Source organism: Sceloporus occidentalis, unplaced genomic scaffold (genome assembly GCF_023333645.1).
Source record: "Sceloporus occidentalis isolate IW3139 unplaced genomic scaffold, rSceOcc1.0.p SCAF_61, whole genome shotgun sequence".
Lineage (NCBI taxonomy): Eukaryota > Metazoa > Chordata > Lepidosauria > Squamata > Phrynosomatidae > Sceloporus > Sceloporus occidentalis.
Window position 1 is genome coordinate 2,034,591 of NW_028317041.1, and position 14,076 is coordinate 2,048,666.

Here is a 14,076-nt window from a genome sequence, read left to right on the forward strand (position 1 = left end):
TCCACCCACACACAGACTATTCAATCAAATGTCATTTAGCAGTGCACCGTGACGTCTCTGCTCATTTCCATGCAACTGTGTAACATAATAATGGAAATGCAGTAAGAATATACAAAAAATAAGTATTATACTCTACTTATTCTGCCTAGAACACAAAATCATAAAGCATACCATAAATATGTATGTATGTGTGTAAATGTACATGTTACCACACGCAGAATATTGCGTGTCTGAATATGTACACCAAAAGTGAAGTCTAGAATAAATGAGCAAAACATACATCCCTTGGGGTTAAAACTTCAATAAAGTAGTCGGGCACCAGTTAAATGGCCTAACAATGTATCATTTCAAGCTTCCTGGCATTCTTCATTCTGGAATGCAACCCCAGGCATGGTTTATATTGGCCCAGTAGCTACCAATGACCGTTTTACATGCTTGTAGCTCTATGGAAGATAGATCCTTTAAAACATAATTAGCAAGCATTTTTGGTTCTTCCTTGTGAGTGGTGTAACTGAATGAGGCAACCAACTATCACTATTTTTGGCTGAGTCTCCTCTTTTTTACATATTTTTGTTTTAATCCTGGGCACTGGTTGTAACAACTGGAATCGGATCTGGGCAGTATGCGGTGTAAGAAGTTTGCCAATTCAATTTTGTGGACCATTCATCCACCAACACAGCTTTTTTGTTTGTTTTTTTAGTAATCAGTAACTTATTATATGATGTGATTGAAACATTTGATAAGCAAACCCTTATCCAGTTTAAGCATGGCTGTGCTGAGTATAAAAAGGACTGATCTTTACCGAGCCTTAAAATAACAAATAAAAACAAAAAAATCAAGGTGGCTTATTCTGAAAAGCTACTTAAGGTTTAATGGTTGCACAGCACACACCATACCCACAAAGAGGTGTGATGGGTTACTCTAGTTTTAGTGACCACCAACAGATCTGCTTCCTTGCGACCAGAGGTGAAGCATCCTTCAGGAAGAGCTGTAGGAAGGTACCGCTGAAATGCACCTGGTAGTTTCTCATTAACTCAGCATCACCTTGACACATTAATTACAGCAGATAATTATATCAACCCAAGGTTTTCTGTAGTTTGGATAAACTTGGATGAGATTTAAAATGTCTTATTACTGGAAGTGATGCACCATAGTTTGAAATAGTAGTTTATTGCGTGATAATAATATGACTGGTTGCGGGCTATTAGCTTTCAACAAACATGTCTCCCTCCCTCAGGCCATTCGTTAAACACAGAAGAGTTGTTTGGACCCCCCAGCGTCACTATGTATTATGAGTGGCTGACCCTGGTGGGCTTCTCCTGCAAGAAGAGCTTGTCGGCTCTGTATAGCGCAGTTGAATCATTGAGTTTTGAACTAGGTGAACTCACTAATTGAATTCTGCATTAACCAAGGTAGCATAGCTCCTCACAGGAGAAGCATGTAAGGGACTGCCCTTCATAATACATAAAGTTTGTTAGCTGAAACAGCAACACTCCTGTATACTCCCTCTTACCCCATTGGCCTTGGTAGTTCTTATGGTGACAGGATACCTCTGGTACCTTTTGGTGTCACAACTTGAACTTCTGAGCTTCATTGAAGAAATGAGGTCTCAACTCAGAACAGCTTGTGGGATTTGGGAGTTATCATGCAAAAGATTTCCTAAGCACGCAAGCCTTGTGTTAGGTATTTACTTAGTACTCAAGTACTGTCAGTCATACCGTTAGGTTCCTTACCTTTCTTCCTCGTCATTAACTTTCTTTCTTTCCTTCCTGCCCTTGTTCCTAAGACAAGTTTATAATTAAACATCCAAACACTAAATTAGCCATTCATTGTCTCTCCATTATTATGTTTTTTCCCCAGGACAGCACAGTTATCTGTGTGCAGGAAGGAATGACTGCATTATTGACAAGATTAGGAGGAAAAACTGTCCGGCATGCAGGTTGCAGAAATGTCTACAAGCTGGAATGAATCTTGGAGGTAAGGAATTATGAAGGACGTATATAATGTAATATATATATATATATATATATATATATATATATATATATATATATATATATATATATATATATATATATATATATATATATATATTCAATTTTTCACCAGCTACTATTTTGCCTGCGTGCGCCTTCTCTCAGAGCCTTTGCTTATATATACAGGCGATTTGGGGTTTCTTGTATATGGGAGCATATTGCGATTTCTATAGTGTGATTAATATGTTTCTTGAAGCATTAAATCTGTAAACCCTTTCTTGTAAACTTTAGAATCATTTTATTTTAAATGAGCCGTGCCTCTGGAAAAACACCATGTCCGACACTTCTCAAAGTATTTAAGTCTTTCTGTCCGTTCTTGGCATGCCATACTTATCACCTATGCATTTGGTAATTTAGTAAATATGTTTACATTAGGCGTATGCTTTAGAACACAAAAATAACAACAGAATATAATATATGTTATACCAAGGCTTGCTCTGTAATGAGTATTTTGGCATATCAAGCATTGTAGAACAGCACCATTATTACTGTTATATAGTGTTATTTGTGTATTGTGTGTAGCATTGTTAAGCTTATAGCTACATGTCAGCCTATTTCAACAGCCTGCAGTGTTTCCAATGCAATTTACAGAGTCTCAGCAGAGAAGTGCAACTAAGGACACAAGCTATATCTTTTTTTTTCTCCCTCTGCCTTCGTATCTGATTTAATACTGTTTTTTTCTTGTACATGCATTCTGTCTTAACCTCTTAAGAACTAGAAGAATTTTGTACCACAGAGTCAGATGTTTTCTGCCATTCTTACTTAAGCCATGAGTTATCAATTTATTTATTTTTTAGTACACAATGTTTGCTCATATATATATATATACACACATACATGGATGACACAGAAGAGATATCATGAGGGGGGTGCCTCATGCTTGGTGTTAGAGTGTTTATATGTAGTCATGTTATCAATCCAGGCTCCATTGGGTAGAAGAAGCATTGGTCATATTGGGGGGGGATTATTAGATGGACATAGAAGAGTGGAGGGGAGGACTGTGCTAAAGGTAGACAGGAGGTGCTTAAATTGGGGGTACCCTTGGGTAAAAATAACAAACATACCAGTGTTTTTGTGCTTAGTGTATGAACAGCATGGTGGCTGATAAAGAGTTGCTGGTAGTGTAGAAGATGCGGTTGTAGGTTTTATGTATCATATTCCATAGGAAAAAGTTAAGTAAGCCTTGATAAAATGAAAACGAGCCTCTCCGAATGTCAGATCTTGTGTCAGTCAGGGAATACAATAATGTATTTACAGGGTGCACATTATAGCCCCTGTACCTTGTGAATACAGATCAGTTTGTTCTTTTAATATTAACTTCTTCTTTAATTATTATTTTATTGTTAAGGATCAGTGTCAGGGCTGAGCCCTTGAGCTTTTTTTTGTTTACTAAGCAAACCATGTCTCTGTTGCCTTCCTCCTAATTTTTTCACATCATTGTCATGCACATGCACATTCTCCAGTTCCAATCCACAGTACAGACCAATGCACCCGGGGGTCTTAAACAGCTGAAGACCCTGGCAGGTGCCTAAATCATTTTTATATTGGGGCCAGCTCTGACTGATGTAGAGGGAGATGCAGGATTAGTGCTGTCATGTTATTGCTTGTACTTATGAAGAGAGCTGTTTATCACCAGAAACTTTTGAAACATTCTTGCCATTTACATGTGGAACAGCAGATGTTAAATTTCTTCACAAGTGTAGAATGACCGATGTGGTTTTCATACGCTTTTATCCTGTCGCTATCATATGGCTTTATTGTGCCGTTACATGAGTAAATAAATTCTAGAAATGTCTTAGTTTTGCTACTAGATATTTTACTACTAGCACTAACAACGTACAAATAATTACACATACTATGAAACTTAGCGTGTAATTTGCACCCGGGTATAATAGGTAGATTCCGTTTTATAGGAAAAGTTCTGGAGCTTTTATCACCTTTAGCGCTTTTGGCAAGGTGCCTTGTAATGCATCACATGGAGGCTCGGCACAGCTCCATAGTGTATAGGGGCCAGTTGGAGAGATTAAAGATCTCCATTGTAACCGGCCCTTCAGAGGGCCAGCTCCCTCGAGGGCAATCCATTCCATGGTTTTGCTGCAGGGAGATTGCCACCCCTTGGACTTGCCCTACCACCCTAGGCCTAGCCAGAATACATTGCTGAATACAGTAGAGTTATGAGCAAGGAGGTTTTTGTTTGCAATGTTTCCAGCACACCTCTGAATATAACATAGAAACCTAAAAACAACATTGGAAGGCTGATAAGAAACATTTGGCCCATCTACTCTTCCCATAAAGACCCAAACGTCAATCAGTCCTTGGTTGTATTAACCTCTACACTAGAGCCCTGCGCGGGACTGCTTTTTTAATCCCGCTCCCGCTGTTTTTAATCCCGCTCCCGCCCGCTCCCACAATGTGGGTGTTCCGCTCCCGCCACATTTGTGGCCAATCCCGCCTGCTCCCGCCACATTTGTGGCCAATCACGCCCGCCTCCTTACCTGATTTCCCGCGCAGTCCCTCACAGCGTCTCTTCTCTTGCTCCGCCCAGGAACAAGGCGGAGTCACAGGAAATGACGTCACATCACATGACTCTGCCTTGTTCCTGGGCGGAGCAAGATAGGAGACACTGTTATGGAGCAGCGAGAAGACAGCCTTGCGAGACTGCGCAGGATTACCGGGACCCGCAGGTATAGTGCCTGACCGCCCGCAGCCCCAGCAAGACCGCCCGCGCCCGTGGGACCCGCCTCCCAATGCAGTCCTCTACTCTACACTTCTCCTTGGAGTCTGTTCTGCTTATCTACCACCCTCTCAATAAAGAAAAGACACAGTCTTAAACATTGAGTTTGTGGTGAAACTGGATGCCTGCTGTGCACACAATAACACAGCAACAGTCTTGGAGCACAATAGTCAGTGTTACATTTGTATGTCTGTGTGAGTCCTGTCAGCCATAATCATGCATGCAATAACAACCTGCCAACACAGTGATACAATTAGGGCTTCAGTTATAGGGGCTCCATTTTTATACAGATAACAAATACAATAATAAAATCTTCTCTATGAGATAATTGATGTGAATAGCCTTTAGAAAAATGTCTTGAACTTTATACAGTGCGGAAAGGTTGGAAAGGTGTTTGGAGAGAATGCAGGAGGTATTCTAGCAGGAATCACAGGCTTATGTCAGATGACCTGTTAATAATTTTCTCTTTAGCTCCAACAAAATCAGCGGTTTCCACATATTCCACCTCAGAAACTTACAAGGCTGTGAAAGTAATTAGTCTACCAGAAGGCAGGCAAATTCTTTATTTTCATATCTCAAAAGCCAGTTAGGATGGCATATAGAGGACATTTCTTCCAGTAAGACCAAAATCAAGGAGACCAAATTACTTTTTAAGGAATTCTATGGTGGGCATCCGGTAAACCATCTTCTGGAGCTAAGAGCTCAATGGGACATAAGGGCCAGATGAAACTGGAACAAACCCGAGGCAAAGTCATACATCATGTACGATCGGAAAAATCATTCAGTTCAGTGGTTGCTATGGTGATTGCTCCAATTTTATCACCTCATTCCACTACTACTCTGTTTTTATCCAGGGTTCAGTATTTACTAAGGGTTCAAATGGACTCTTTGACTGTTCATGCTAGCCACTCAATGTATTGACTTTGATAGATAACATACATTATATACTATATACAAACTTTATATGCATTAAGAGGAGTTTGGCATGTCATTCTAAGGATGAAAACTTTTTCTGTAACAATAATTATACTGGACAGAAAAGCCATACTTTTGCATGTATTTATCAGTGGAACAATACTCTTGCATAGTGAAATATTCAAAAAAAAAATTAAGTATTCCTCTTAAATAAAATGAGTGGCAAACAATCGTATTAATGGTAAGTAGTTCCTTGGTAATTCCAGGACATCTGTTAAGCTAAGTAATGTTTTATATTTCGGGTCTGTGTATGGAATAGGAGCATTTAAGAGATGATTTATTTTTAAGCATATTACCATACTGTGTATGGGCATATCAAGTAAATCCCGCTAACTTTTTGGTCAGAGTTTTGAAACTTATAATGACTGTTCTGCATAAAAATATGTTTTCATGCAAAAAAAAGTGTAAAACTGCATCTTGTTCTTCATATGTTGTAAAACTTCAGATAGTAGTACACAGATACTAAATGCCCTAGGTAATGATGGCATCCAAGGAGCAAGATGCATCATATTAGTACATATAGCCTGAAAGGGACGGTAAACAAGAAATGGTAGGATTCTTAGCATTTAACACTACGCATTTTCCTAATATTTTTTCATATGTGGATTTAATCACATAAATTTTGAAATTATTAGATTGTTTTTTTTATGATTTCCTTGTGATATTATTGTTATATTAGTAATGTTAACATTTTGCTAATGATCAAATATGTGCAAACAGGGACCTTGACGTGGCGGGTGAGCTTAATTATGCTTTGGCCAATTCATATAACCAAAACCTCTCATTTATATTATGTTTATATATTTGTTGCCAACTTTATTAGGGTGAGAAGCGCAGACAGTATTTTGTTTTTTGCTAATGATCACCTATTTGTATATCTGGTGTAAGTATAAAATAACTTCACTTAAAGGACCCTAAAGACCCATTACCCTTAGATATTCATAGATTGTCAGCAAAGTGACGTTCATGGTTGGGTAAGGTACTATGTAGGCACAATGCCAGAGGTACCGTCTACATAAGGGAGTTTCTTAATTAAAAATAGTTTGTAGCATTCAAACATTTGCCACTATGTTCAATCAGTTTTAACACACACTCCCTCTCACACACACTTGTACATACACACTTATACACATTTATGCTCACACACACTTTTGCATTCACATTTATGCTCACATGCTTACACATATACAGTGCATTCATGCTCACACACACTTATATAAACACACTTATACATACACATTTATGCTCACACACTCCCTTACACACCTAAACATACTTACAGATATAGATTGATGCTCACACATACTTACACATTCAGCCTTGTGTATATATTATTTGATAATCTATGTTATTGCATTAGAGATTATGTGATTATTTAATTTTACTGAAAAACAGAACTCCGGTTTACTTGACTAAGGTTTATAGAAAACCCATTGACCTTAACAGTTAACAATGCAAACTATTGGGGGGCGTGGCCAACAGGGAAGCAAGATGGACGCTTGAGATTCCAGCTCTGCAGACCCCCGACCATAATCCAACCTCATCTCACCTTTACTCACCAAAATGGGCAAAGCTAATAAAGGCATCCATACCCCAAAGTCCCAGGGCTCTAAGGACCGTGAAAATTCGGGACTTACCTCCGTCAAGACCTACTTTCAGGGCAACGTGGACACTGCATCTCGTGACCCGTTGCCTAGGCCGCAACTCTCGCCATCCAGTCAAGGTAGTGAGCTGTCGGAGGACCCCACTGACTTGGATCGTACTCTACAAGCCCGGGAATTTAAATCATGGCAAGAGGCCTTTAGCCATCTTCCCACAAAGGCTGACTTACGGGCAGAGCTTGCGGAGGTTGTAGAGGGGGCCACTCGGGGCCTACATGACGTCCTCTCAGAAATTCAATCTGATTTGAGACAGGTGGGAGACAGAGTCAGCTCCTTGGAATCTGATCATTCCACAGTGAGCAAAGCGGTAGATGACCTCTCCTTGCAACTACGGAGTCAGGCAAGTCAAATCATTCAACTTACCCGAAAATTGGACGACGTTGACAACAGGGGCCGACGCAACAACCTACGTGTTCGGGGTGTTCCAGAAACCATCACACTGGCGGATATTATTCCCACCCTGCAGAGCATTTTTAACACGGTGCTGCAGCGCCCACTCGACACGAAAATCGTCCTTGATAGAGCCCACAGAGCCTTACGACCCCGACTGAATGCTTCGCAACCACCCAGAGACATTATTTGTCGCATCCACGAGTTCCCGCTTAAGGAATCCATCCTCAGAAAATATCGACCTACCAACTCAGTCGATTGGGAAGGCCACAAGATCCTCATCTTCCCGGACCTCTCGTCCCTCACATTGCAATACCGGAGGGCCCTCCGGCCCCTCACTGAGGTTATACGTCAAGCTGGCATACCATATCAGTGGGGCTTTCCCTTTGGCCTCCTCGTGCGGAAGGACTCTGAGACATTTACCGTACGCCAACATAGTGATATCCCGTCCTTTTTGGAGGCGCTGGGCTTACCTCCAGTTGAGGTCTCTGATTGGGAAATCCCTGTCCCCCAACCGCCGAAATTGTCTGACCCATCCTTGGAGTGGCTACCTCGCCCACAGCGGCAGAAAAGATCCCGCGCTACCGACAAGTGAAGCAAGCATCGCAAGTTGTTTTTTTTTTTCTCTTTTTCCCTTACGCGGAATGGACTACACCTCTACACGTTCTCGTCTACTATCTTTTTATACTGACTACATTCACTGTTGGTAGATTACCTCGCACACCTTCTCTTCTCTTCGTCTTTCAGCTCCTACCTTCCTCCGAAATATCCTCCGCTCCTGTCCCGTTGACTGGTCTCAGCTCCGGTTCTCAGGTTCCGTTTTACAAGTGTACATTTATACATTTTTATTTCTTTTTGGGTTCCCTATGGTGATGCTATTGTCTTGACTGGCATCTAGCTGCCGTACCCAATGGCCATTCTATTACTAACTAATTGATATATGGCCTATATGTCTATACACATTTTCAATCTCACGTCTGCACACATTTTTCTTAATCGCTACTACGCGCTAGATAGTCCTTACACAGCACTCCTTCATGCTCAACCCTCCGCCTTTTCGCCTTCATGATTTCCCTCACATATGGCCAAAGGGCGGTGGTCTTGGTCCCCTCAATATGCAGCTATCCCTGGTGCTTTGGCCCACTCAGTGGACCATTACCTTGGTGGTCTAGTGTCGCCCGGTGGGTTGTGCGACCACTTTGAGGCCTTTTCCTACACCTACACGCACATTTTCCTCACACTCAGGTTGCCTTCCTACTCATACATTGCCCTTAATTTTTTTTTTTTTTTTTTATTGATTTCCTTTATTGAGGTTGTATGTTATTTACTTTTGATTTTGTACTTACCGTTCGGGGGTCTGCGTGCCCCACTGTCATGTGTTTCCCCTGGCCATATAGGTATTCTCACCTATGTTCCGCCCTGTCAGGGCCGACCTGCCCTGGCTCTCTGAGGTCAGGGTTTATGGTTATGGGTCGCCGTTGCGACCGCTTGGCTCACTATTCGATGCTTCGGCATCTGGCTCTTCAACAGCCTTTGTTATCCCCCCTTTATTGTGTACTGTGGTATTTGGTTTTATTCTGTCTGTGTCTCTCTCCTGGTGGGTGGCATGCGTGGCGAGCTTACGGGTCTCACTTTAGACCTCCATAATGGCCGCTTTAGGAACGAAATTCACATCTCTCAATGTCCGGGGCCTTAATAAGCCTCAACAGCGATCTAAGTTGCTGTATTTGCTTCACACCTTTCACACGAAAATTGCTTTCATACAGGAAACCCACTTTTTACAAGCCAAACAGCCCTCCTTGACTAATAAATATTTTTCTTCTGCGTTCTACGCTAGTTCACCACACTCTAAAACAAAAGGAGTGGCTATTCTTATACACAAAAACATCCCTTTGCAGCCGCTGGAGGTTTCGAGGGACCCCGAGGGTCGTTACATTTTTCTTAAATGTTACATTGGTGTCCAAAAGTTCACCCTGGCCAACATTTATGCCCCCAATAAATCACAGGTTTCGTTTTTCAAATATGTTCTTGATCAGTTGGCAGACTTTCAGGAGGGCGTGACGCTGCTGGGTGGGGATTTCAATATGGTCTTTAACCCCCTTATTGACTGTTCGGCCGGGGTATCTCATATGTCCTTTGCCCATATTAATGCCGTCAAGAGACGCCTCTTTCTCAACCAGTTAACTGATGTTTGGCGTGCTCAGCATCCATCAGACCTGGACTATACATACTATTCACCAACGCACGACAGGTATACCAGAATAGATTACTTTTTTCTATCCCACTACCACCTGTGCACTCTTATCTCTTCGGAGGTTGGCACGGCGACCATCAGCGATCACGCTCCAATACATGTTTCTCTTAACATCGTGTCCCTCCCTCCTCGGGCTTGGTCCTGGAGACTGAATGAGAATTTACTTGATAACCCTCATAATGTCCATACTCTCACGGAACACCTGCGTCATTTCTTTACCGAAAATGCCTCCCCTGGGGTTGATTTTCCGACTACTTGGGAGGCACATAAATCTGTCATCCGCGGACATTTGATTAAAATGGGGGCGGAGAGGAAAAGATTGAATAGGGCAAGGATTCTCTCACTCACTCAGCAAATAGCCAGATTAGATGCCCAGCATAAAGCAACACGTTCTCCCAATGTCTTGGCACAATTACAAACCCTTCGCACCTCCTTGGCGTCTCTTTTAAATGACAAAATCAGGCGCAACTTTTTATTGTTGAAAAGCCACTTCTACGAATTAGGCAATAAGCCGGGCAAACTGTTGGCTAGGGCACTTAGGGCTAAGAGATCCACAACCTTTATCCCCAGGATCCGGGATGCCAAGGGCATGCTACATCATAGTTCCGACAAAATTGCTGATGCCTTTTTCAACTATTATCACTCTTTATATAATCTCCCCCCTCCGGAGGCTTCCTTGACATCCGCGGCTATGTCTATTGAAGATTATTTACTGAAATTCCTCAAGAAACGTATCTCGGCGGACGCTAAGATCACTCTAGATGCCCCAATTCAACTTGATGAGGTCGAACTGGCTCTCAGGGCCTTACCGCCGGGCAAATGCCCGGGTCCTGATGGTCTGACGCCCCTATACTATAAAACGCTACTCCCCGTCTTGGGCCCTCACTTGTTGGCCCTGTTTAAGTCATTGGCGGATGGGCTCCCCCTCCACCCCCATACCAATTCTGCATACATTTCTGTGATCCCGAAGCCTAATAAAGATAGAGATTACTGTGGGAACTATCGGCCGATCTCCCTGATCAACACAGATCTCAAGATCCTCGCAAAAATCCTGGCGCTCAGATTACAGCCCTTGATCCCGGGATTGGTACATCCTGATCAGGTTGGCTTTGTCCCGGGGAGGGAGGCCAGGGATAACACCATTAGGGCCTTAGATATCCTGACTCACGTCCGCAATCGGGGTGGCCCGTCTCTGTTGGTGTCCATGGACGCGGAGAAAGCATTTGATAGGGTGGCGTGGCCCTTCCTGTTTGGTGTTCTCCGTACCTTAGGAATCGGTAATACTTTTCTCAATCTAGTCACTTCTCTCTATACCCGTCCCTCGGCCAGGATTAAAGTTAATGGGATTTTCTCCAATTCGGTACCGATCTCTAATGGCACAAGACAGGGTTGCCCTCTATCTCCCATACTCTTCATTCTCTCTCTGGAGCCCCTAGCTAATGCCATTCGCGCTGACGTCAACATCAAGGGGGTTGAGGTGGGAGACATCTCTCATAAATTGTCCATTTATGCAGATGACCTCTTACTCTCCCTTTCGGACCCTCTGAACTCCTTAGCTCACGTAGCCTCCACTTTACGACTTTTCCATTCGGTGTCCAACTTTAAAGTTAACATGCAGAAGTCAGAATTACTTGGACTCCACATCCCCCATACCCTACAACGTAAAATCAGACGTAAATTTCCCTTCCGCTGGCAACTCACCTCTCTTAAATATCTCGGCATCTATCTTTCCAAAGATGTGAGTGAATTGGCGTCCTTCAACTATTATCGTCTTCTATCTGCTGTCCGCGGGGACCTTCGGAGATGGGCCTTCCCCCATATATCATGGTTTGGACGTATGGGGGTGTTAAAGATGAATATACTGCCTCGATTCCTGTACCTCCTCCAGTCGCTCCCAATTTTCCTTCCCAGGTCCTTCTTCGCGGCCTGTCGCCGTTTATTCATCAAGTACATCTGGGACCGTGGTTCGGTTCGTCTGTCTTACGGTCACCTCTCCAGGCCGCGTCTTCTGGGGGGCATGGGATTACCCGATGTGGAGATGTATTGGATCTCTTCTCATCTCCGCAGGATGATAGAGTGGACCATACACCCTACTAAACCTTGGATTCAGATAGAACAGTCCCTCTTCCCGGTCGACATCTCGGTCGTCCCGTGGATTGGGGGAAAATTCAGAGTCCCCGATATACGCAGGCACCCCACTATCTCCCCAACCCTTAGGGTTATCTCCCGTATGTATTCCAAGGGAGCTCTTTCCTCTTATCCCGGCCCGCTCTTCCCACTCTCAGGTAACCCTGAGTTTATCCCAGGGGTGCATAACCCCATTGTCAGATCTTTGCTCCCGGCTGGGTCTGGGGTACTTCGGATGACTCACGTGCTAACTAACGGAGACGTTAGACCTCTGACTGACCTATCACACACTCAAACTCCCTCGACGCTCCTGGCCTTCTTTTACCGTCAGTTGCGCCACTTCCTTTCTAAACACGTCTCTAACCCTCTTTTCCACAGACCGCTCACAGCTCTCGAGCAGCTGTGCGACACTGGTTCGGAGCCGGCTCATCTCCTCTCCAGACTGTATGCCATAGTAGTTTCGTCGCGCCTTCCTGATAAGCCTTATTATTACAAGCTTTGGGAACACGATTTAGGCATGTCTTTCTCGTCGGAAGACTGGGACTCCATGGTTCTTATGGCACACAAGGGTTCCATCTCAAGTAAAACGCAGGAAACTGCTTTCAAACTCTTATCTAGATGGTACAGACTCCCTGTAGATTTGCATCGCTTTATCCCCCAATTATCCCCCCTGTGCTGGAGATGTGGTTTAGATCGAGGCACATACCTCCACATCTGGTGGGACTGCACACTAATTCGTCCTTTTTGGGGGAAGATAGCGGAGGTCATTGGGGAGGTCATAGATCCGGGGATCCGTCTTACACCTGAACTGATCCTGCTATATCACACCTCCATGTCCTTTGGAATGTATAAACGTACACTCACTTTTCATTTCCTCAATGCGGCTAGGACCGTAATCCCTAGATTCTGGCGCTCTGACAAACCTCCACCTCTCGAAGCTTGGCTGAAACAGGTTATGTACATATGTACTATGGAAGATTTAATTGCGACCGCCAACGGTCGAGGTTATAAGAATGATCTTAAATGGTTACCGTGGCACCAATTTCTCTCCTCCCCTAGGTTCACATCTATTTTCTGGTTTCCACCCCCATCCCCCTGTTGACTCCAATGCCCGGCCTTCACACACAGGATGCCTCCGAGCCTGAGTGATCCTTCTCTACCCGGACTCACCTTATCCAGTTCTGGCCTCTATCATCCTTTTTACATGCTGCTTCGTCAGCATCAATCATGCCACTTTGTTACTTTTCGTTTCGTGTCGCCTGCCAGGTGGGGGAGACCCCCCATTTTTTCTTCCTTTTCTCCCTTTGTATTTTTCCCATTGTTTACTGTATTCAGAATATGATTGGTACCCCCACTTCTTCGCTTTGTTGTACGGCGTTACAGTGGTACCTGTATATGTTAATTTGACTCATACAACTCCATGGGAGTCTTTCTCTTCGCCAATTATTTTATGGATAAGGGGTACGGTTTGTTCTACAATGCTACTGTTATTTTTGACTGTTTAGCTCATGTTGTCACTTTTGTTCGAGCAACATCATACATCTATTTGTAACTATGGATATGTTTTGCTACGGTATGTCTCCTCTCCTTGTACATCCCTCTCAATATTCAGATATAGTGTACGCTGGAATTTCTTTGTTACATACCTGTATTTATATTGATGTACTATGGTGATTGTACTTCGCTGTTTTATTATAAATAAAGGTGACTTGAATAACAATGCAAACTATTTTATGTAATAAAACTTTGCAAAGATAATTTACTTGTAAATGAGGATACTTTGTAAAACACAACTTCTTTAGTGATTGAAGTATAATATTGTCATGAGCTAATATGAAAGAGCCTCTCACAATTACCACATATAAGGGGATCAGTGATTCAACAATAATTGTGAAACTC

General features: G+C 43.0%; 1 protein-coding gene across 3 annotated transcripts in view; it reads left to right on the forward strand.

The window, feature by feature from the left end:
- LOC149287398 (mineralocorticoid receptor-like) overlaps positions 1–14,076 on the forward strand; it is a 146,965-nt gene that overhangs the window by 104,107 nt on the left and 28,782 nt on the right. For all 3 annotated transcript variants that reach the window (XM_089492946.1, XM_089492947.1, XM_089492948.1), the window contains exon 3: positions 1,861–1,977. In XM_089492946.1, coding sequence (XP_089349072.1) covers positions 1,861–1,977 — 117 coding nt within the window. The remainder of the gene's footprint in view (positions 1–1,860; positions 1,978–14,076) is intronic.